Source organism: Hemibagrus wyckioides, linkage group LG09 (genome assembly GCF_019097595.1).
Source record: "Hemibagrus wyckioides isolate EC202008001 linkage group LG09, SWU_Hwy_1.0, whole genome shotgun sequence".
NCBI lineage: Eukaryota > Metazoa > Chordata > Actinopteri > Siluriformes > Bagridae > Hemibagrus > Hemibagrus wyckioides.
In genome coordinates this window covers 18,283,764-18,305,930 of record NC_080718.1, presented here as the reverse complement: position 1 = coordinate 18,305,930, position 22,167 = coordinate 18,283,764, and the positions used below count along the sequence as shown (strand labels likewise).

The 22,167-nt window shown below is 38.4% G+C and overlaps 2 protein-coding genes across 2 annotated transcripts; both read left to right on the top strand.

Moving 5' to 3' along the window:
* The first annotated feature begins 412 nt into the window (after positions 1–412).
* Positions 413–6,285, top strand: LOC131359680 (zinc finger protein 513). Its single transcript, XM_058399718.1, has 4 exons — positions 413–1,382; positions 1,943–2,065; positions 2,176–2,886; positions 3,197–6,285. The coding sequence occupies exons 1-4, from the start codon at positions 1,343–1,345 to the stop codon at positions 3,958–3,960; spliced, it is 1,638 nt and encodes a 545-aa protein (XP_058255701.1). The 5' UTR covers positions 413–1,342; the 3' UTR covers positions 3,961–6,285.
* Positions 6,286–11,571: 5,286 nt separating this feature from the next.
* On the top strand, positions 11,572–17,088 carry plaat1l (phospholipase A and acyltransferase 1-like). The gene is made up of 4 exons (XM_058398389.1): positions 11,572–11,748; positions 12,142–12,271; positions 12,370–12,623; positions 13,380–17,088. The coding sequence occupies exons 1-4, from the start codon at positions 11,740–11,742 to the stop codon at positions 13,443–13,445; spliced, it is 459 nt and encodes a 152-aa protein (XP_058254372.1). The 5' UTR covers positions 11,572–11,739; the 3' UTR covers positions 13,446–17,088.
* The last annotated feature ends 5,079 nt before the right edge of the window (positions 17,089–22,167 follow it).

The following is a 22,167-nucleotide window of genomic DNA, read 5'->3' as shown; positions in this document are numbered from 1 at the left end:
AATTTGGGCATAAACTTGTTCTTGGGAAGAGCAAATCCTAAAGCAAACAATACAAAATATACGTTGAAAATTACATTTATTCAATATAAGTAAGGCATAGGCTTAACAGGAATTTTGTCAAATTTGGTACAAAAGGTTATGGAGTGAGAAGGAGGCAGACATCTGAGATATAATAATGAAGATGTTCCTGCTACAAACGTTACTGTGATACAGAATTATACTGTCGGATAATTCCACAAGTTACTTCTAAATCCAAATTTAACATAAAGTGTTAAAACCATGGTTGGGATCTTTTCATCATTTATAAGGTTTTGATATCGTCTATAACTTAACATTCGCGTCCGCTAGAGAGCGCCTGAGCAGCGGTAACAAGGTTGACGCATGCGCAAACGTCGAATCACTTCCTGTAGTAAGAAACGCTTGCAATGCATTGTTGTTAACATGAACTATTTCCAAATAGTGCCGTGGAGAGCTAAGCTACGTGCTTGTCAAGCAGTCAGCTAACGGGGACATTTTTCACACCGGATTGCAAGCCGCTAGCCCGGATTACTAACACCGCCTGTCTTGTACTTTTCTGACGTTTTAAGTACTGCAGTTAGCAACCTCGACGTTTCTAACGTTATTCAGCGGTGAATAGCTGAGCTAATGCTAGTGCGGTAGGCTACCAAGTTAGGCTACAGGCTACGTTTAGTTAGCTCTTTCTAGTATGCTAGCTAGTTTGCTAAATTAGCAGTTCACTCTCTCATGGAGCACTGTTGAGAAATACGTTTTTGCTGTGTTTGTGCGTTGTTATGGTCTATATTGTGAACTTCTCGCCTGTTAGGGTGGATAACGGATGGTCAAAAGTTTTCTCGCTACAAATGTAAGTGTGCCAACGTGGTCCATTCATCTGTTTATTTCAGTAATTTATTTATTTCCTCGGTATTAGGTAGCCTACGCCAGTTGACAGTTGAATTGAAAAGCTAACTAGATGGACAGACGTGTGTCCTTTTCTATTCTCAGTGGCTCACAGCCTTGTCAGCATTAGCTAATGAGAAAACCAAGGTTAGAAACCGCGTACATGCTTTGGTTAGGTGTCCTTTTAAAATTACCGGCTAGATCCTTTAGCTAGTGTTTTATCTGTGGAAACCGTTCATACCCAGTATGATTTCTTTAACTCTAATGTGCTGCCGATAAAGACAAGTCACTTGGTCAGCGGGTGAGGTTGTGAAGGAAAGATGAGCGAGCTGATCACACGGTTAGTCTTGGTTTTGTGTGGATCTGGAAGAGGAAGATGACAGTGTAGGAAGAGTGATGAGCTGATTGAGAGTCGACCAGAAGAATCCGCGGAGACTGCTAGAAAATGCCCAGAAGAAAACAATCAAATCCACAGCCTGTTAAATGTAAGTATTACCTTCTGTGTGTTGAGTTTCTAGCTTTTGATGCGTTTGTTATCAGCAGGACAAAGTTCTGGGAAAAGTGTGACAGCAAACAAACACACACACAGAATATCTTTTTGGATTGTAACTGTTCATGCTTTTATTCACAAACCCCATGTCTGTTGTTTTATGGATATGCAAAATCATTCTTATAAACTTCATTTCATATTGTTCCTCCTTTTTTCAGCTCAGTGCTATCTTGTAATGTTCTTCTCTGGTTTTTTCTTCTTCCGTTGTCATTCTTTCCTAGCTTCATTTCCTTTAAAAAATCTCTGCCGTGAGCAGAAATCTGTACTCCTCCCTGTCTTTTATCTCTATCCTTTCTCTGGTTCCTTCCTCAGTTTCTTACTCCCTTTTCCTTTGTCAGCACTCACTACACTGTTAAGAAAAAGCTTTTCTGTTACAACCAGTGTCGTAGTTTTCTGAGTAGGCTGATACATTTTTTTGGGGGGTCATAGATTTGCATATGAGCTGTTTCATAGTAAGCATTTACCTCTCTTAGTCATTTGTTATTGGTCTCTCAGTGGGTTCTGAAGATGCTGTTGGTGTTGGGAATCCAGAGAGCTTGGTTCTGGAGAGTGATTTCCTCCTTGAACAGGATTTTGGAGAGAATGACTACAAGATCATAGGATTTGAGAGAGACTCTGGTTAGTAGTTTTTAAGTGTCAGAGCATTTTAATATAATTCAGTCACACACAGTTATTCCTATCACTTTTTCAAAGGCTCATGAAATACATGTTCTGGGGTTTCTTTACAGATTCAGTAACTGCTGACATGGGAATTCCAGCATACGCCTTCAGCGATGAGGACTGCTCCAGTTACAACCGCCTCAGCATGGAAAGTGACTTTGAGGACCCCCGAGACACTGAGAGTGAACGGGAGGATATGGGCGGAGACTCGGCCTTTGCCCCGTACCTCTCGTGCAGACAGTGTGGCCAGCTCCTTGGTGATCCCCTTAGTGGGGCCCTGGACGTAGCAGGACTCTACTGCCTTCAGTGTGGTGGTGAAGAGAAGGGAGCAGAAAAGAAACATGAACAGGGAAAGGAACCCGTGTCTGCCGAGGGCTCCCAGCAGAAAGGACACAGAGTGAAGTCTGGCCCTAACTCCTACAAAACCTACTCTTGCAAGCTGTGCAGCTTTACCTCACGCTACTCCAACCACCTGAAGCGGCACATGAAAACACACAATGGCGAGAAGCCATACCAGTGCCAGCACTGCACCTACGCTTCAGCTCAGCTGGTTAACTTACAGAGACATGTGCGGACACACACTGGGGAGAAGCCATACAAATGTGACTACTGTACATTCGCCTGCAACTCCCTAGGCAACCTAAAGAGGCATCGGCGCATGCACACTCAGGAGAAGCCGAACAAGTGTGGCCAGTGTGAATACCGTGCAAGTAGCAGCCACTCCCTGAAACGACATATGATGGTACATGATACAGATGCATCCACAGCCGTGGTGGAAGGTATATGTATGTTCAGACTATGTAAGTGAATAGATGAATAGAAATGTTTTGCAATTAAACTATTCTAGTTGGTTCTGCATTTTTGTGCCTGAGAGTAATTGCATGTTTCTAGTTTAAAATGTTCTTTCGGTTTTGTAAGGAAAAGAGGAACCACATATTGCACAGCATGCATTTAAACAGTACGCGTAAGTGTAAAGGGAAGTAAGAACAATCAAGTTCCTTAAACTGAACTTCCCCACAGAGAGGAAGAGGTTTATACTGCCTGGGCCTCACCAAAAAAACCTCTGCTTTTTCTGTGTGTCTTTTGCAGAGAGTGTTGGGTCTGATCTGAGTCTGCACATTAGTGCTGATTCGGACTTCCTGCAAAGTATTGGGGGCCTGCATGCTGATCGTCACCCCCCGAGTCTACTGGAGGCTGAGGCTCTAGGCCAGGAGTCAGAGCCCATGGCTGAGCTGCTTTTCCCCTTCACATGTCGTGTGTGTGGCTTGGCCCTGGAGGATGAGGAAGCAGAGGCCATGCACATCTGCAACAAGTGCACTCTGGACATGCTAGCTAAGAGCTCTCCATCTAGCCCAGAGAAAGGAGACAAGCTTTTCTCATGCACTTCATGCCCCTTCATCACACAGTACCCCAACCACCTGGTGCGGCACATGAAGACTCACAGCGGGGAAAAGCCTTACAAATGTCCGCAGTGTAACTATGCCTCAGCCCACTTTGACAACTTAAAACGCCACCACCGCGTGCACACGGGTGAGAAGCCCTACAAGTGCCATCTGTGCGACTACGCTTGCGGAAACCTGGCTAACCTGAAGCGACACGAACGCATCCACTCGGGTGCTAAGCCCTTCCAGTGTACTGTGTGCAGCTACAGCTGTAACCAGAGCATGAACCTGAAGCGCCACATGTTACGCCACACTGGCGAGAAACCATTTAAGTGCCAGGAGTGTGCCTACACTACAGGCCACTGGGACAACTATAAACGGCACCAAAAAAAGCACGGCCACTCCCCTGACGGGTGGATGAAGATGCCATTGCCAGAGAAGGAGGAGGAAGAGGAGGAAGGCGAGATGTAGCACGTTTTATGGGGCTCTTCTCTCATGCTCTTAATACCTAGCAGATGTTGCCTTACTGTTTTAATATTGCAAAGGTGCAAGGTGCATATGGCAAGAGTGTCATTTTATGTGTAACCCCTAATTCAATTTTTTTTCCTGTTTAAATGCAGATGATAGTAATGAGAATAGCCATTATTAAATCAGTTTATCAGCATGCTGAAGAAATTCAACAGAGATGCAGAAATATCACTGCAAGCATGCATCAGAATTGACTTCTGTATTTAATCTGTAGTACAAACCATTCGTATCTGGTTTGAAACGCATCCGGCTTTTAAATTTAGACAGAGAACTGGACAATTGTGGTTATACATCTGTTACTGTAAAGCTGGTCTGATTAAGCTGACTTAAAGGCTAAAGTTTTAATAACACCACCATTCTTATAAATTCTATATGATTTACTCAGAGAGAGTGTTGCAATAAAGCCAATGAGTCATCCTTTTCTAAGTTGATGCTATTTTTCTTTTCAGTTCTATATCGTAGATTTGATTACACTGAAAACCTCTGGTTGCTGCTAAATTCTGTAGGATATACAAATATGTAGGTGCTTTTCTGGAGTTTACTGTAAAATGATTGTCAGCTGCCCCTGCACCAATGCTGCACTGATGTGTGTGTGTGTGTGAGTGAGTGTGTGTGAGTTTTTGTAAGTGACTTTCAGTTTTTTCTAATTATGTTGTGTGATGCCTACTGTGAAATTTCATATTTCATGAAAAATAAACCCATGAAAAGGGATAAAGTTGTAATTTTATTGTAATTCTATTATGCTTTGTTTGGGGAAGACCTCATGAGGAAAAAAAGGAAAGAGACCACGTTTGTTGTTATTATTATTATTTTATTGACACAGTCACAGACAGCACATTGCTCTGATTGTCTTAATGGTTGTCACTCTATGCTTTTTGTACAATATATTTTTTTAAAATAGTAAAATATATTTTGTACAGAAAAAGCACAACGTTTATAAAATGGCCAAGATCATTAGTCATTCAATGAAATCAGGGACTAAGTCAACATATTTTATGCATAATTATTGACATGATGTGATGTTTGCTATATATTGTTTAAAAATGGTTATTTATGTATACTGATGTATATTATTTTTGTGGTTTCATTTGCTTTATTGTTGTGGGGACTTTGTCAAATGACCTTTGGCTTTATAATAAAACAAGAGTTTAGATTTTTTAAAATTATGTCTTGATATTTCCTTGCACCGGAAAATACAGAAGTGATATAGGAGTTTCTCTTTAAGCATTTGAGACCACTTGCCTCTAGAGATCAGTATAGAGCTTGTAGAAATGTATTATGAAGAGTTATTTTTGTTATCTGAAGTTGTTTTCATCTTTAGAGAACTGAAACAGGTGTGAGAAGTGCACATGAACACACTGTCACTGTAGTGTGTGGATAAGAAACAACGGATCAGTTTTTAGATAGATGTGTTGCTGGCTGAAATCACGGCGCAGTAGCTGGTTGAAGGGGACCAAACCTCACTAAGACTCCTGACTTGGTTCCAGTTTACCAGCCACTAAGACGTGCTGCCCAGCAAGACGTGTGGATGTGCTGCATTTAATACATAATACTTTGAGGCAATGTGATAGGAGAACCAAATTCTTCCTCAATTTTATTCTAATGTCAGTATCATACACTCCCACTAAAGAACTGAATAAATCTCTATTTAAAAAAATCTATTGTATTAACCTTATAAATGGTTTATAAATTTGTTGAAAATGGTGGGAAAATGTGAAGAACATTTTATCCCAAATGCTGAGCTCCATCTGCTGTACAGAAGGTTTGTTGGTCTGCTTTATAATTTCTCCGCACTTTCTTCTGTACTTTCTTTTTCACTTGCTACCAAGACATGACGAGTGTAAATAGATGTGCCATTATGTCCTTATAGAAACAGCCCACCCAAATTAGCTTCCTTGCACCTGTCTCTCTATTTATAAGAGTGAACACTTTACTGCACCTGTATTCTGTCACTCAGCCTGCATCATCACTGGCTGAATAAGATGCTAGTCTATTAGCGCAGCATGCATGTCATGGGGGGAACATATACACATAAAACCATCTCCATGTGATGTCCGTGTACTCTTTGACTTTGACATATCCTCACCACCAGTAATATGCATGTAGCCTCTCTAATTTTATATATGAAAAAGAAAGATGGATAAAAGAAGAAAATGGTTACACACTGAAGATAATTATTTACTCACTTTTTAATGTGTTAAAATGGCAGGGATTTGCAGACTTGCATGCTTGGTACCTTGTTTTGTAAGGATGAATATGATGATGTCAGTCCCCCTGAAACCACACACTTCCTTACATTCCATAGCTGAATGCAGTATATGGGGATATAAGGAAGTATGTTATCTCAAAGAGTAAATATCATTTCCTCTCTCTGCCACACTGCCTCGTATTTATGGTGTAAAACATTAAAAAAAAAACCCAGATCTTTCTGTAAACACCTTTTAAGGAGAATTGGACATTTTGTGGAGAACACTATCACCTAGCAAGATAACAGTAACTGACCGTTCAGTTCATTTCCAAACACTCAAATGCAAATCTCATTCTCACCACCCAAAGAAAGCAGTTTATATTTACTAGAAACCCTTATTGAGCTGAAATTGCCGCTCTCATTATGCAGCTGTTATGAATCCGACTTCTTGGTTCCCTGGAAACGCGTTAAGACAAGCATAAGGCTCTGCACATTACTTGCCCAACCCTTGAAAGCCGGTCCCTCACTCGTAGTGCAGATTGTCCACCTTGGCCTGTTCCTCTGTCCCTTGTGCTGCTCTCTTGTCCATATCCTCCTCCTCTGCAGTCGTGCGCTGGACTGTATCCAGGCCAGGCTTGGCTTCTCAGCCTTTTCTATGAGCCGCCCTCCCCCTTGCTGTTGGCCTTCCACCTGTCAGTGTCCTTTAGAGGCCTGGGGCTCTCCTGTGCCTCCTGTTCCCAGGCCTCAGCACTCTGACAGGGCCAGGCAGCCTGTGAAATCACACCTCTCAGCTGTTCGCACTACACTCGAGACACCCTATACCCACTGCTCACTCTTCTACTGAATGTCAATGGCTCCTTAAAAAAGGAGCGTTTTGGGGGCAGGGATGACTGGGAGACAACTGCGAGGAGTTTTTTTTATTGGGATAGTAGAGCAGAAAATGGTTCCAGCAGCACAGCTGAGTGTGGAGTTTGTAATTTTAGGTATGTCATATACAGGGACACATACTCCAATGTACCTTGCCTTCTGTGACCAAAACTGTTCACTAAGCTTTAAATACATTTGCATCTCAGAAATAAAGAGCCTGCAGTGAATTAATCACTTTTGGTAATACCCTTTAGTTTGTGAGATCACCAGCAGTCATGATTTTAAACAATGGCTCATGATTTGGGACAGTAGATAGGCCAAGCAAATCATTTGTAGTATTTGCCAGTAAGGCAAAATAACAGCAATTAACACAAGTTAAAACATAACAGCACTTGGCCCATGGGCAGGATTAAGTTCCAGTTTGACTGATTAACTGTATGCGAGCATGATAACAGAATGCACCAGATGAACTCATATACATTTCCCTTTTTCCATTTCAACTTTCCATCCAGTGGCTGTGCGATCACAAATAGGGATCTCTTCCATGGCTGAAGCTGGAAACAGGAGAGCACAGGGAAATGTGAACAGGGAAGCGAACACTTCATGGCCACTAAGGTCAACACCTGTGTTCTAAACTCAGCCAGAGAGGCAGGGTAATTATAAGACAAGCTCATACATATAAACACTGATACTGAAGGACAACGATTGACACAGGGGCTGACAGTCTGCCTGTTTTATTTTGTGTGTGCGGTTCTTTGGCAGAGTTCCAGACACATGGCCTAGAAATAACTGATGAAGGTCTGATTATGGCACTCCCGGATACGTCCCTCATTTAAACACGTTACCTTAACACTATCCATCTTCCTTAGTCAAAAAACGTCATAAATATATACTTAAAATATATGCTTCAAAACTTTTATGAACCCACCGTATTCATCAATATTCAGCTGTATTGCATACAAGTATATAAAAAAAATGCATTAAAAGCATGACAAATCTTTCTATGAAAAATATACTAAGGGATATCCAATCTCAGTGTAACATGCTCAACTTGGTCAGTGTTTAAATGGCATGCTAATGTAACTGATGTAGAATGTAACTCATAACAGGGTCAGCCAGGTTATTTTTAGATTGTTAAACACACTGCCGGTGGTGTAATAACTTTGCCTCCATTCAAGAACTCATTTATCTCCTTGTCATTACAAATACAGCTTAAGATTTGTTCCTATTTGTTCTGTTTAGCTTCTAAAAGTGTGCCTACATTTTGTAAAATCACAAATGAATACTTGACGTTAGATAATAATATCCAGCATGACTCTGTGTGTTTAGGATCATTTCATTCATTTTTAGAGAAATTAAAAGCCTCCAGATTACAAAATGGCTGGACTATGAAAGCATAAACAGAACCATTTAGTGATATTCAGTACAATCAGTGTTACTCTGAGTTAAGTAAAAGAATCAGTGTGTATGAAACCATGCCTTATGCAAACAATGTCTACTTAATTGCTTAATTGTGCATTCATGCCCACTGCGTGACTCAGTACTAGATCAGTCCTTTGGCACAGAAAAGACTGATTCACAAACCCATGCTGACTCATAAGGAGGCATTAAAAGAGGTAAAGTCCTAGTGTGTGTTTGCCAGTTGCCAGGCTTGAGGTGGATACAGCTGTTCACTAAGGGCCACACGACCAGTCTCTTAAAGGCCTGCCATTGTGTATCTTCCTATCCCAGAGGTCAAAGGTACTGTAATCAACAGCTAAAGAAACAGGTGGTGGTTATGACTGAATGTAGCATGTGCTGGTTTTCCTCTTAGTTGGGCAAAGATCTACAGTAATTTGTAAACTAGGCTGGGTGTACTCATCTCTGTATGCAGGTTTGGCCTTATAGATGATGAAGATTCTTTCATAGTGACAATATTGAATAGGAGAAATTCTACTACCTGCCTGTAATTATAAAACTGTTAGCACTGAGACTTTTAGCATAGAATCTCATCGCTGGAATAAACCTATCATGCATATACATATGAACATTCATTGAAAGACAGATCAAGTCTCAGTTCGGTCATGTTGTGTCTCTACCGAATTGAAATCACAGGAAATAGTTTCCAGCTAGCCAGCTCTTTTGTACAAACCACATAAAATGTATGTGTGAACCTACAGTCGGGTCTAGGAATGATTTAACCGAAGCCCTTTATTTTACAACTTACAACCAATGGTGGTGCTGTTGTTTTTAGCTGCAAAAAAAAAAAAAATCTATCCGCAATTCAACATGATCACCGTTAAGTAATCAATAGTGAATCAGACAATGTACACCTCTCTCACCTTCTTTATGAGAGAGGGAGAACTTAGCTCTGCTAGCCCATTTATATCAGCCATCCATGCTCCTAGAATGATCTTTAATGAGCTGGACCCATAATTGCGTGTCTATTTTCAGTCCAGTAACAACATAAATAGAGGTCTTCACAGGCTCCAGCAAATTAAGGCAACATACTGTATTTCAGCACAGAAAATCAGTAACTTAATCTGGCCTCTGAGCTCCAAGGAAGGTCATGGATGAATAAAATTGAATTTAGACTAATTAGCTTATAACATGCCACAGTGATTTGGAGATTGGCAAAATGCTAAAGGTATTTCAAGTCGAAAAGGTATCGACAGCTGGCTGTTCTCTGTGGAGACGTGAACAATAGACTGTCTGTATGTATGCAGCAGAGGATCTAGCAGGATCTACCTCAGGGAAACAGTTTAGAACAGTGCTTCAAGGACTTGGAGGCACCAATTTTTTAAGCTATTGATTAATAGTTGACAGGCCATAACAAAATCCCATTGCTAAATCAACACCATTGCTTGCTCCCTTTCCCCATGTCACAGTTGAAAAGGCAGCTGGTGGTCACACACACACACAAACCAAGTGCCTACACATGGTCCAAACAGCAGGTGGAGTACGACCTGAGAACTCGCCTCCTCCAGCAATGTCACCTCTCTCCAACGCCAGGCTTTTCAGCTGGGATAGTGCCCATGTCTCATGTGCCCCATCGTTTAAGTTCCTGCGAGCTTGGCAGGGCAGGGAAGCAGCTATGCATATTTAGCACATTATCCAAATCTTTAGCATGCCATTCAAGGCCTACTGTGGTCTTCCCTGAATGTTTGATGACAGTTGTGAGGGCATTTGTTTTAAAACTCACATACAAGTGCATTGTGGGTCTGTTGAGAGCAAAATGTGTGAAATGTTATATACTGTATACATATTTTATATACATATGAGTATGCAAAATAGCTAATGTAAGGTCAATCGCTAGGAATATTTCATCTAATCAATCTGAAACCCTAAAGCAGACTAATCCAAATTACAATAGCCAAGTCAATGATTACAGAAAGTGTCTTCTTCCTCTGAGAACATGTGAAGATATTCAGTGAATATAAGCTGATAAATTTATGTTGAAATGAAATATATTCTATTGGTTAAACATTTCAGAAATCTGGAAATAACATTTGTATTTTTACCTTAATGAGTACAACAATGGCAAGGAAAATTTCAAGAGGAAAAACCCTTGAGAGGAACTAGACTCAAAAGGGAACCCGTCTTCGTCTGTGTGACACCAGTGTGATAATAAATCATTCTGCTTCTATAACGGTATACTGTAAAGTCAAGCAGTGCTGATGTTCAACTGATGGAGACAACCCATTTTCTCTGAGCAGACATTCTCAGTTATATGATTAACAGCTGCTTCTGCTAAGGAAGCCCATGTGTTACCGCAACATCTTCAGGATATTAGGCAACAAATGTCTTCGCACTGTGATCTATGTTTTTGCCTTCATCTTACTATCTTACCCATCCTTGATTTGTAGGCTGTTCTCAGTTGTGTGAAATCTACAGTATGTTCCTACTGACTCCAAAGTAAAATTGTTTGTTACAGACAAAATGCACAATCTTCTTCATGAAGAGGTTACTGAATTCTATCATTGTGTGTTCATTTTTAGGATACATGAGTCACTAGTTTAAGTCATTTGTATTCTGAGAGGACATTAACCAGTATTTCATTTCAACTAATCTTCTAGAAGCCATGTGCACGATTTGCATAGAGCATTATGCCCACATGAGTTCAGCAAACAGATGTTTCCTGATGAAATGAGAAGTTTGAGAAGAGAAGAAGAGAAAGAGATACATAACTAGGGTCACTGGTTTCACATGCTCTGGTGTAACTTTTATGCTCTATATAGACAATCTAGGTTTTATTCATTGTATGGATTATTTGCCTGTTAAACTCATGCAAATTCATAAAAAACAAAAATATTTTACCCTGTCTTTATTTCCGCAGCCAACCAGAAACAAAACCTCAAACAATTTGTTTAGACACAATTTACTCAGTGATGCATTCAAGAAACAACAGTGTAAGGTCACTAAGGCGTAGTTCCTGAGCGTGCCTCTTGAGAAAATGATGTACGATAGTATTATTTAGGGTGTGCTTTAGAAATGTGTTATTACCTACAGGATTCACATGACCGATCATGACATGATCACACATGATGTTCAATACTTGACAGTGGGTACTTGGAAACACCCTTTCTGTCTGATAAGCGCTTTCCTTTACACTTCAGTACCTGCAGGCACCACAAACGTGCTTCTCTTCATCATTAGCATTTGCTTCTGTGAAGAAATCAACTTTTTCAATGGGTCTGGTAAGCTATATTTTCAATATTAATGTATCTGTGGTTCCAATTTCCTGAAAAGGGTCTCTAAATATGCATGATGAGCCACCTGCTGAGATGCAAATATGTTTTATAATGAAATTAATAAAAAATAATGATTGGCAGGGTAGGTTTGATTCTTGTTAAGGTATATACATATAAATATATAATTTATAACTTATTTATCCTAAGACCTTTCACAAATGTATTTATACAATCTCTCTGTGAGATGACTTAACTGAAAATAATGCTTAATCTTGTAAGTGAATTTAAATAATAACGAAGGAAATGTGAAAGACATATTATTTGCAACGTAGGACATAAAAGAGTTCTCTAGGATGGGTCTAATTGCTGTGTGAAATTGATCAGTTCATTGGTTTTCAGCGTAATTCACATCCAAAGCTTTACCCTGGAGATTTACTTGAATTCCCTCGAAACAAGTATTTCTCCCAGTTTGGAATTTACTATGGAGAAAGAGACGGTGTCCCCTATGTGGCACATTTAACATGCAGAGGTAAGCTGTGTATAATGTATATACAGTACATAGTTAATGTTGATCATTGGGCTTATATATTTTTATTCGAAAAGAAAAAAATAACCTTTCCATTTTAGACTCTGAGACAAAGTTCCTCGTCTATGGTCGGGCTTTGAATGCCACTGTGAAACTGGACCCAGTTGAAGTAGTTGGGAAAAAATACAAAGTGAATAATTACCTGGATGAAAAGCACCCACCTCGAGACTTCTACTCTCACATCAAACCAGAGATTGAAGATGCCATGACTAAAACCTTCACCTTTGATATCCTTTTCCACAACAGTGAGCATCAGGCAACACTATTACGCTACGGAGTCAAAAAGTCTGAGCAGGTGAGAGATCTATTCGTTATTAATCGTATAATGAATTCGTATTCAAGAAGCAGAATAATACTCATGCTAAGAAATAATTTTTTATCGTTTCTATGCAGGGATTAAACTGAACAAAAGATATACACCTAAATATCTTTTGTGCTGTTAAAGAATGTTGTGGAATTACTAAGTCAGTAATAATAATGACCAAGTTCTAAATATCACCTGGAAATATGATTAATTACTAATCTTCTTAGCTCCTTCTATGCTTTCTTACCTACTGAGGCTCTAGCTGAAACACACCTCTTTTACAATAGATTATTATTTTTGTATATGTCTGTACATGATTGTTCCTTCTCAGTATTCAATAATCACAATGAGATGGTTCACATGAATACATCACTTTATATCATATCTGCCTTACTTCCACAGTCTTTGAGATATTGTTTCCATATAATACTGAATGAGTTCTCCAGAAGTTAAATAATACGAATAATACTTAATTTACTACTAATAAATAGTTATCAACTAGTTGAATAATGAACTATTACAACATTAACTTATTATTACTTAGTGAGTAAATATGTAGTATTCGTTAGTTTCACATGAGTGTTCATATAGTACTGGAGTTACTGAACAGGATTGTTACTCAGTTGCTTAGTAGATGGTCAGATTTCTTTCAGTATATCTACAGATTTATATAAGGACATGTTGATAGACTATAATTATGAATAAAGGAAGCTTTGTCCTCTAATTCTGGTGTCATGTGGTTTCCAGATTGACAAGGTCTACGGAAAGATAGTTCGTACCTGGCGTGAACCTTTCCAGAAGAAGAAATTTTGATTCAAGTTCTCTCAGTGACCACTTGGGGGCAGAAAAGAGACATGCAAGATTAAGATTAAATGAAACCCAGCATGAGGTCAAATTCTGAGAATTAAAGTGCTATTCATTGTGTTGTGAGTTTGGAGGAATCGTCCATTTTGTGATGCAGGAAAAAGAGTAAAATAAGTCTAAAAAGTAATATGAAATGAAAAACATGACTTTAGATTGAATATTTCAGTTTTGAACTGTATTTCTCTTTCAACCCACCAGGTTACAGAACTATTTCACTGCATTGTTTTTTTTTTTTTTTACTTTCTCAGTACCAAGGTCTAACATTTCACTTCCTCCATCCTCCATCTATCATACAGTGACCTATTGGTTTGATGTGGAAATTACGTCTCAAGTATTTTTATTCAATACAAGACCATCTTATTTCCAGCCCTTCTCTTTTAACATGTGAGTTATGTCAGATCATTCGTACCCTCGGTACAGGAAACCACCCTTTCCATAATCTGACAAGCCCTTGACATATTTCCTTTTTAATGACTTTAAATGTCTTTATGAATTTCCATAACGTTCCTTAAAGTATTCTTTACATAAGCTATGTGTATATTACAGCAGAATATAGTTTGTACTCCAGAGTGTCCCTATAATATTCTTCTGCTATTCATATTGGGCAGACCTTGTAAATATTTGAATATGATCAAAAGATGGAAATGTTATAATAATGCAACTTTATAATAATGAAATATTTGTATTATCAGTGGTAAAAGTGACAAAAGTAACAGAGAGTTGCAAAACTGTGTCCTGATTAAATTGTTGTTCATTGCAAACACTTGGGTGTTAAATTTTCTGGTGCGTAACTGTATAACTGTTTTGCTGTAATGTGCATTTTGTTATTGTTTTGTTGCAGTGTGCATGTGTGGGAAAATAATGAAAAACACAACTGAAGTAGAAGAAGAGAAGAAATATGCACTTCGATTTGATGCTGATTTTAACATTATCATTCCTTCTCACACATTACTTTCTTACACTTGATTCATTTAAAACTCCAAAGTTATGCCTGCCATATAAGAAATGGTTAGCTAAGCTAAAGTCAAAGCGTTATTTCAAATATATTTTCCACAATCAGTAAATATTAATCTGTCAGCGTGAAAGTCAACAATACTACAATACATGTATTTCACTAGTATTTTCAATGACTGAAAAAGGTGTGCTAAAGAAAAGGCTATCCCAGCATTTCCTTGCTCTTATCAATACATTGATTGTCTGTCCCTCATTTAACCAGTTTGTGTTTTTCACAAGAGGTAAAGGACTTTTAGAGGAGGTTGAAATCAAGAGCTGTGTTATTTAGACCCTGAATTCCAAACAGCAGGAAACACAATAGATTTAAAGCTGTGACATTCTGAAACTGAGTGATTATTGATCTCTTTGGTTTGTCATGTGGTATGTGACATGCATAAGTCAAGGGAGATTTAAGGTGATATATGGCCTGATTATTTCATGTCATTAACATTTCATGTTTGCCTTTGCACTGCTTTCAGTCAACTTCCTGGTTTCCTTTTTCCAGCCAGAGCTCCACGCCCACAGCCACTGATTGTTGTTTGCACCTGGGTCTGATTTGTTAGTCTGAGTTGTTGGTTGACTTTTCTTTTCTTTTTCTATTTGTAGTCTTGTTGTTGTTCGTTAACTGTGTATTTCATACCAATTCTATATTTTGGTTTTTTTTTCAGCTTCTGATCCAACTCTGCCCCCATGGCCTGTGTTTCTACCTCTGTTGTTGCCTTCTTAATGGTTTCTGTTGACGTTTTTTCTCGGTAGCTGTCTCTGCCTGACACCACAAACCAGAATGATCAATAATCTATGATAAGAATGATAATAACTTCTAGCTCTACCTTTCCCTGCCTTTGGATCAGGTCTTCTCAAATAACCATGTGGTGTGTTTATGTGTGTTTAAATACAAAATCTTAACCCCACTAGTTTTTTCACCCATCCCAGTGTCAAGCCCTGATCCTTCCGCTTTTGAGCCTCAGATCCTGCTCCAGTGTCAGATTGCCGACTGATGCTGTCTGAGGATCAGTCATGAGCCCTGTTTCTTCTGAAAAGGTTAATCAAAGGGACTGTTTCATTCCCATTAGCTCATCTCTGCCTCACTTCCATCCTTAAAGTTAGTCACAGTATTTAGACCAGTTTACCTCAACAGAAAGTATTTCTAACATTAGCAAAAGTTACAAGTGTTAAGTAAGACATACGCAACCTATAATGACAAAGATTTTTCTCTCATCTGTTGAAAGCACTGCCTAGATTCCTCACCTGGATACAAAGAGCTCATAGGCTTCTGTGCTCTTCAGTGCTTTAAGGCACTCTGCAGAATAGGGAGCGGGGCTGTGTATGAAATAAACATATACACCAGAAAAGCATTATATAATACTTGAATAAACTCAGTCTATTATAATCTGCCAAAACTGTTTCTAGACCAAAATGTTCTTTAATGCCAGTGGAGACTGAGCTTTCTTTTTTCTCTAAAATGCCCACCTGCTTTAAACTAAACCTCCTGTCTGGCTCTGTGAAGTCTATGCTGAAAACCAGCTTGCTTAATCTTGCCTTTGTTCAACAGATTTTTGCATAAATAAAGTAAAATTAAAGGCAATTAGAGATGTTAATGCTAACCCTGGTGCTCTTACTGCAGTTCAGGGTAACAGTCAGGGTAACAGTGGGAGGAATGGTTGCTGACATATCAAGGTGCCCTCATGCCAGTGCTACCTCCAGATTTTCTTTTTTTAGGTATGCTGACACAAATAGACCTGCTGGTGACCTTACTGGCACTGTGATTATCATACACCATGTTGCGTATGCTTTCATCGTACATAACAAACTGTTAACTCCATCTTTTGAACTGTATGTGTCCCAGTGTAATGCTGCTGCAGGACACAGATACACTCCCCATGTTGACTGCTCATGTCTCTTTGTCTGCAGTTGTTTGCACATACAGTTCCAATTTCTACTGCAATTAATTCTCACATGGATGCTCCAGAGACCTGGGCTTCCCAAAACTGCTATCATAATTATAAGGTGTTGCGTGGGACCTAAACCGAGCAACACTGGCCATGAGGTGGGAATACACTATGTCCATCACAGATTCCCAAATCTACATGCTGCATATGTATTTTAAAGTACTAATAGACGTTAGAAGGTGAAACTATTACATTTCCTCTCTATGAGCCATTGTAATATATATAATAATTCAGCAAAAGTTAAATAGCAAAATCGTATTCTATGGTAAGGATCAAATTCTGGCTTTCTCCTTATCCAAGAATTTCCTTCATTGCTGTCACATTTGGCTTGTTCATTAGAGATCTGGATCTATACCCAGATTTTCTGTCAATCTCTTTTGTTAACAAGTTTGTTGCTTAGAGAATATACAAACAAATGAACTGATCTAAACTAAATCTGTCATTAGTTGTTCCAGGTCTTATCTGTCAATATACAGTATTTATCCCCCTTAGTTTTAAATTCTTTACTGCATGTTGCACGACCCATGTTTCCATGTCTGATTCTTGTTTCTTATTATTCTTGTGGTGTTGTTACTCGGATTGACCTCTGACCTTCAGTATGGATTTGCCCAGTGTAATCCTGTCTCTGTGCCTTGAACCCCTGCAGCAGATATTGATAGTGATTTCTGGAAAGTTCTTAATAAAAGACTACACACTTACATACAACAACCTCTGGATTGTATTGCTTCATAGTTTTCAGAATTAGTAGATACACACACAATAAATAGCAACTATTTAGAAATAACTATAGAATTCTGATTCTGTAACTGACATGTACAGTATAGAAACATTCATTACAAACAAACATATCTCATAAGCAAACCACTATAGTTTGATATGCTACTTAAGCTACATTTGTTCACTATACATAATATTAGCATAGCAGTGCTCTGTTGCACTCAGATTGCTGACTTGAGATGGTTCAGCAGCCTATTTCATTTCAAAAGTTGCTCCAGCTAAATAGGCACTTTATCATCATTTGCATAATTTGCTTAACTACGCTAAATCTCATTGCCATGTTGCAATTTAGGAAAGTTAATTGGTTTAGACACAGTCACCGTGCCAGTATATTTATAAGCTATCTTCTCTAATGAGTCTTCAGTAATGCAACTGTCCTACTGTATTAAGTGTGACACTTCACAAAGCAGTAATTTTAGACCTGTACAAAGCCGCTTTATAATTTTGTGCCGACTCATCGCTGATGGAATCAGAGGAAACAATAAAACCCTCAGTCAATCAACGACACAAGCCAAGTGATCGACCTGTTTTTTTCTAGCTCACCTACCTTGTTTGTGTAAAAGCTGGGACTAAATTGCAGAATTTTACCTTTTTATATCGAAATATATTATTCAACATACATAGGAAATGACAAAAAGACAAAAAGAAAAATGAACAAATCTCAACAAAAGACAAACTGATGCAAATGGTCAGATGATGCTTTCGTGTTTTTTTGTTTTGTTTTTTTTGTTTTTTGTTTGTTTATATAAAGAATCAGGATAGTAAGTATTAAGACCTCTTTGTGAATTGTTTGCAGATTCACCAGCATATTAAATTGCACGCAGACATCGGCTCAACAGATGTGATAAAAAAAAGAAAAAGAAATTAGTTTTGTAAACTGCCCTATATATGCAATTGTATTTCTTCCTGTTTAAATAATAATGTGTTTTTTCACTGTCATTGCAAAACAAGTCATTACAGTCAGTCATATACTGTATACAGCTCAAAGGCATAAAGCAATTGGTAGTCATAAGGGGAGCAGTGAAATACAGCGTAGAGTCTACCAGAGATCCAATAAGGCAAAACAAATAAATGATTATTGTCTTTCCAGAGAACACAATTTAGTCCATAATGAAAAATCAGTTCCATGTTCAGTGTTTGGCAGGATTGTTAGTGTGCCTGCTCTCTGATCCTGACACTGATAATGCTAACTTTAATTAAAAATAGCAAAAACTATTCAGATTCAATGAAAGTGCTGGGTTTCATTTTAACCAGCTCCATGCATAGCATAAACTCCCAGGAGGGGCAATGGGAGAAAATATACATATTAGGTCTTAACTATTGGATTATAAACATGTATTATTTTGGCAGTAAAATGTTGCTGTTTGATGTCTACAGTTATATAAGACTAATATATGACAAAACAGGGATATAAGAAAAAAGAAACCGTTATTTGTCACATATACATAAAAGCAGGAAGCTGGGTCAGAGCACAAGGCTAGCTATGACACAGTGCCACTAGAGCAGAGAGAGTTAAGAGCCTCGCTCAAGAGCCCAACCGTGGTAGCATTGCAGTGCTGGGGCTTGAACTCTGACCTTCCAATCAACCCCCTAGAGCCTTAACCGAGCTGAAGAACCGCTGCCACAGAGTTGCCACTCTGGCCCACAAAGTTGATTTACACAAGTGGTTTTATTCACCTTCTATCCTTCTTCAAGAAATGGGCAAAGGTTACACATAAAACATAAAAAGGGAACATATCAATAGAATGTTGTTGGTTTTTTTATCATTTGCAGACTGAGAAACTAACCATCAAGCACCTCTGTTGAAGCAGTAGGGCTGTCTTTACATGGATTTCTCAGCCAAATTACATTTGGGCCAAAAAGTTTAGGACTATGTATATGCTACTGGAGGTATTTATTTATTCATTCTTTCATCTTCAGTAACCACTTTATCCTGGTCAAGGTCTCTGGATCCACCATGGGAGGTATTCTAATCGAAATTCTCAGGCTTGCTATAACAAACAGCATCCCTGATAATTATATTTGCTACATTACACACTGAAACAATCAGTTTATTAACAGACGTGTGCAATATATTTACTTATAGAGTATTAATGAATTCTTCTACAATGAACACTGAATCTGACTGAAAGACTGGAATTTAGCTTGAATGGGAAACCAAACTATTAAAAAAACAAGCTGATGCAGGTAAGAAATCACTTTGGTAGTCCTGTGAGCTCGTAGATTTACGTATGAATGCATGTGGGCGTTTAAAGACCAGCGAAGGACCTGTTTTACAGGTGCACGCTTTAATTATAAGCTTCAGCCACAGTGCGTGATGTGATATTGAAATTTAATGAGTTGTCATTTTAAGGATAAGTTCGAATAAATAGGTTAGAATAGATTCACCTGCTTTCGATCTCACTAGTAAAGTGCACGTGGGTGGAGTTTGCACACTGTGTTCAAGTGTTTAAATACCGCAGTTTATAGGCTGCAGCTCAATACATCAGCAAGAAAGGCAGTTTATTTAAAGTGCAATAGGTAAAACTATTGCCTGTAACTGCGACACAGTGCTCAATCTCTTTATTAGCAAAATAGTTCATGTTTGCTAACTGTTATATGTTATCACGTGCTCATCTTAGCCAGTTAGCTGCTAGGAATTATGCTCATAGAATGAGATATTCAGGTTTGGCTAATCAAAGCTTTCAGCTGATTTACTATGAAGCTCAGTTCCTGCCAAAATTCTATTCATTGTGTTTAGTTAATGCGGATCGTCCATGCTTTTGTATGGTGAGCCAAAAGGACCATTATTAATGTTTAATTTTATAATAAACAGTGTAATAATAAAGTTTTTTCATATATAATGGAAGGAAAAGGAGGCAAGGCTAGCAGGGTATGAAACTTTTTGTAATTTTTGAAATTTACTAAAATACTATACATGTAGCTAAAAACACAGATCTCAGATTATTTAAAATATTTATATTAAAAGTAAAAAGATTAATTTGTTTTGTTACAGTAACAGTTGGAAAATGGCTAGATTGTTTCATTTTAGATGAAGAGAGCAGTGATTTTTAATGCAACATTAATAGATACAGATTACAGTTACTTGTGTTAAACATAGTATGATGTAATTCTCTATATATCGTAATATTAAAAAATTTTCACTTCACAGGAATTAAGGACTAAAGACGCCACTGATGAAATTACAGGCACTGAAGATGTCTCATCCAGTCAGGAGGTTTGACTTTGCTGCTCTCCATATTGACCCTGGCAGCCCTTGTGAAGTACAGACTCGGGAAAAGGGGAAAAATCCATAAATGAACATTCGTAGGTCAGACAACACAAATGTGAAAGTTATGAAGTCCACAAAAAGGGAGGGAACAGAAAGGGAAAACATATGTATACTGTGGTTCAGGGCAAAAACAAATAAGCAAGACATCTGGAGAGTAGCACAAAGGTTATCAAAACCTATGAGGATGAAGGCACAACATATATTACTTAACCAGATACAAAGTATAATAATTACCACTAAAATATTAAAAATTCTAAGTGTGGCAAGACTACCTGCCATGTCAACATTGCCATGGGTTTTTTAAAAGAAAGACATGGTTATGCTACCACAATTCCTGTTTCAACAATGTACAAAAGCTAGGCTGTAAATGCATCAAGATGATATCTCTAATCAGGTGCAGTCAGACACCTTCATATGCAAATGTGGAGAAATGATGTTTGAGCTTCATAGACAGGAGAAATCACAGCATAATTGCATCAGTCAGTATATCTTTGAGTTAGGGAGGTTTATGCTGCTAGTAAAGAAGCTGGTAAACACTGCTGTACAACATCTACTGGATGTTTGTCTACCAACAAGATTTCAGCTAGCAGTACCTGCAGCAAAGGAAGCAAGTGAGTTTGATTCATCAAATTGCTCAGTCTCCAGGTTGTAAAATTGGTTACACCCTCAGGAATGTCTGTGATATTGTCAAATTGTGACAAAGACAATGAGGCAGGATAGAAAGGTAAGAATTTCAGCTTTTAGCTTTTAGCTTGACTATGACTTCAACACATATGCTACATAAGCATGCCAGAACCAGCTTTGAACACAGTTGATGTTCTTCCACTGACTGAAGATGTAGGTAGATGTAGGTTGTCAGGTAGCACAAACACCTGAAAGCTTTGGAAGATTAGTTTAAGAACAAGTGATTAAGTGCTTAGATCCTCTGACATGGAGAAATCTTTGAGAAAGTACTCTAGCACAAATAATATTGCTTAATAGGATACAAGAGGGTGAAATAGCAAAGCTGTTAGTAGGAACAGAACAGAGCAGGACAGAGCTTCACTGAATCCTGATGTCAGGGTTATGCTTGGACATTCGCTGCTGGTACTCTAGGGTACGTTCCGGTAGGGTATGTTTTGTGTATGTCATGTTTCTTTGCCCCACCCTAGCCTCTATCCCTTCCTGCTTCTTTACACCTGTTCCTTATGTGGTTGCAATTGTTTCGCCTATTTTTCCCTGGAATCCTTGTCTTCAAGTTCTTGTTTTCTGTTTAGTTATGTAGTTTTCTTATGTAGTTTTGAGATGTGGTTTCATTTTTAGTCCAATTATGTTTTGATCAGTTTTTTCCCAGTGTTTCCTGTCCTTGTTATCTTCGTTATTTTGTTAATAAATCGTGTCCATTTGCTATTCCCGTGTTTGGGCCTGGATTTTAACCCTGAGAGGCACCATGCACCAGTGACACCTGAGGTGAAGCAAACATGCAAATGGACACCTCGGTAGATTGTAAAATACGTGTTTAAATGCTTTACTAATACATTGCCTTTATTGTCCAAGGACATCAGATTTGTACCAGAATCCCATGAATGTAAATCTGGTTTAAGTGGTTTTAATTATTATATTTAAGCAGAATCTTGTAAAATGACTGTGTACATTTGCAAATGATGAAATGTCTCTTTGTATTCCAGAAGCACTGTCAGGG

Bases quoted from the DNA above. Each gene is read 5' to 3' on its own strand.
- LOC131359680 (XM_058399718.1), top strand. From the start codon at position 1,343: ATGCCCAGAAGAAAACAATCAAATCCACAGCCTGTTAAAT. The intron at 2,066-2,175 runs GTTAGTAGTTTT...GTTTCTTTACAG, and splicing joins AGGATTTGAGAGAGACTCTG to ATTCAGTAACTGCTGACATG. The intron at 2,887-3,196 runs GTATATGTATGT...TGTCTTTTGCAG, and splicing joins ATCCACAGCCGTGGTGGAAG to AGAGTGTTGGGTCTGATCTG.
- plaat1l (XM_058398389.1), top strand. The intron at 12,272-12,369 runs GTAAGCTGTGTA...TTTCCATTTTAG, and splicing joins GGCACATTTAACATGCAGAG to ACTCTGAGACAAAGTTCCTC. The intron at 12,624-13,379 runs GTGAGAGATCTA...TGTGGTTTCCAG, and splicing joins GAGTCAAAAAGTCTGAGCAG to ATTGACAAGGTCTACGGAAA.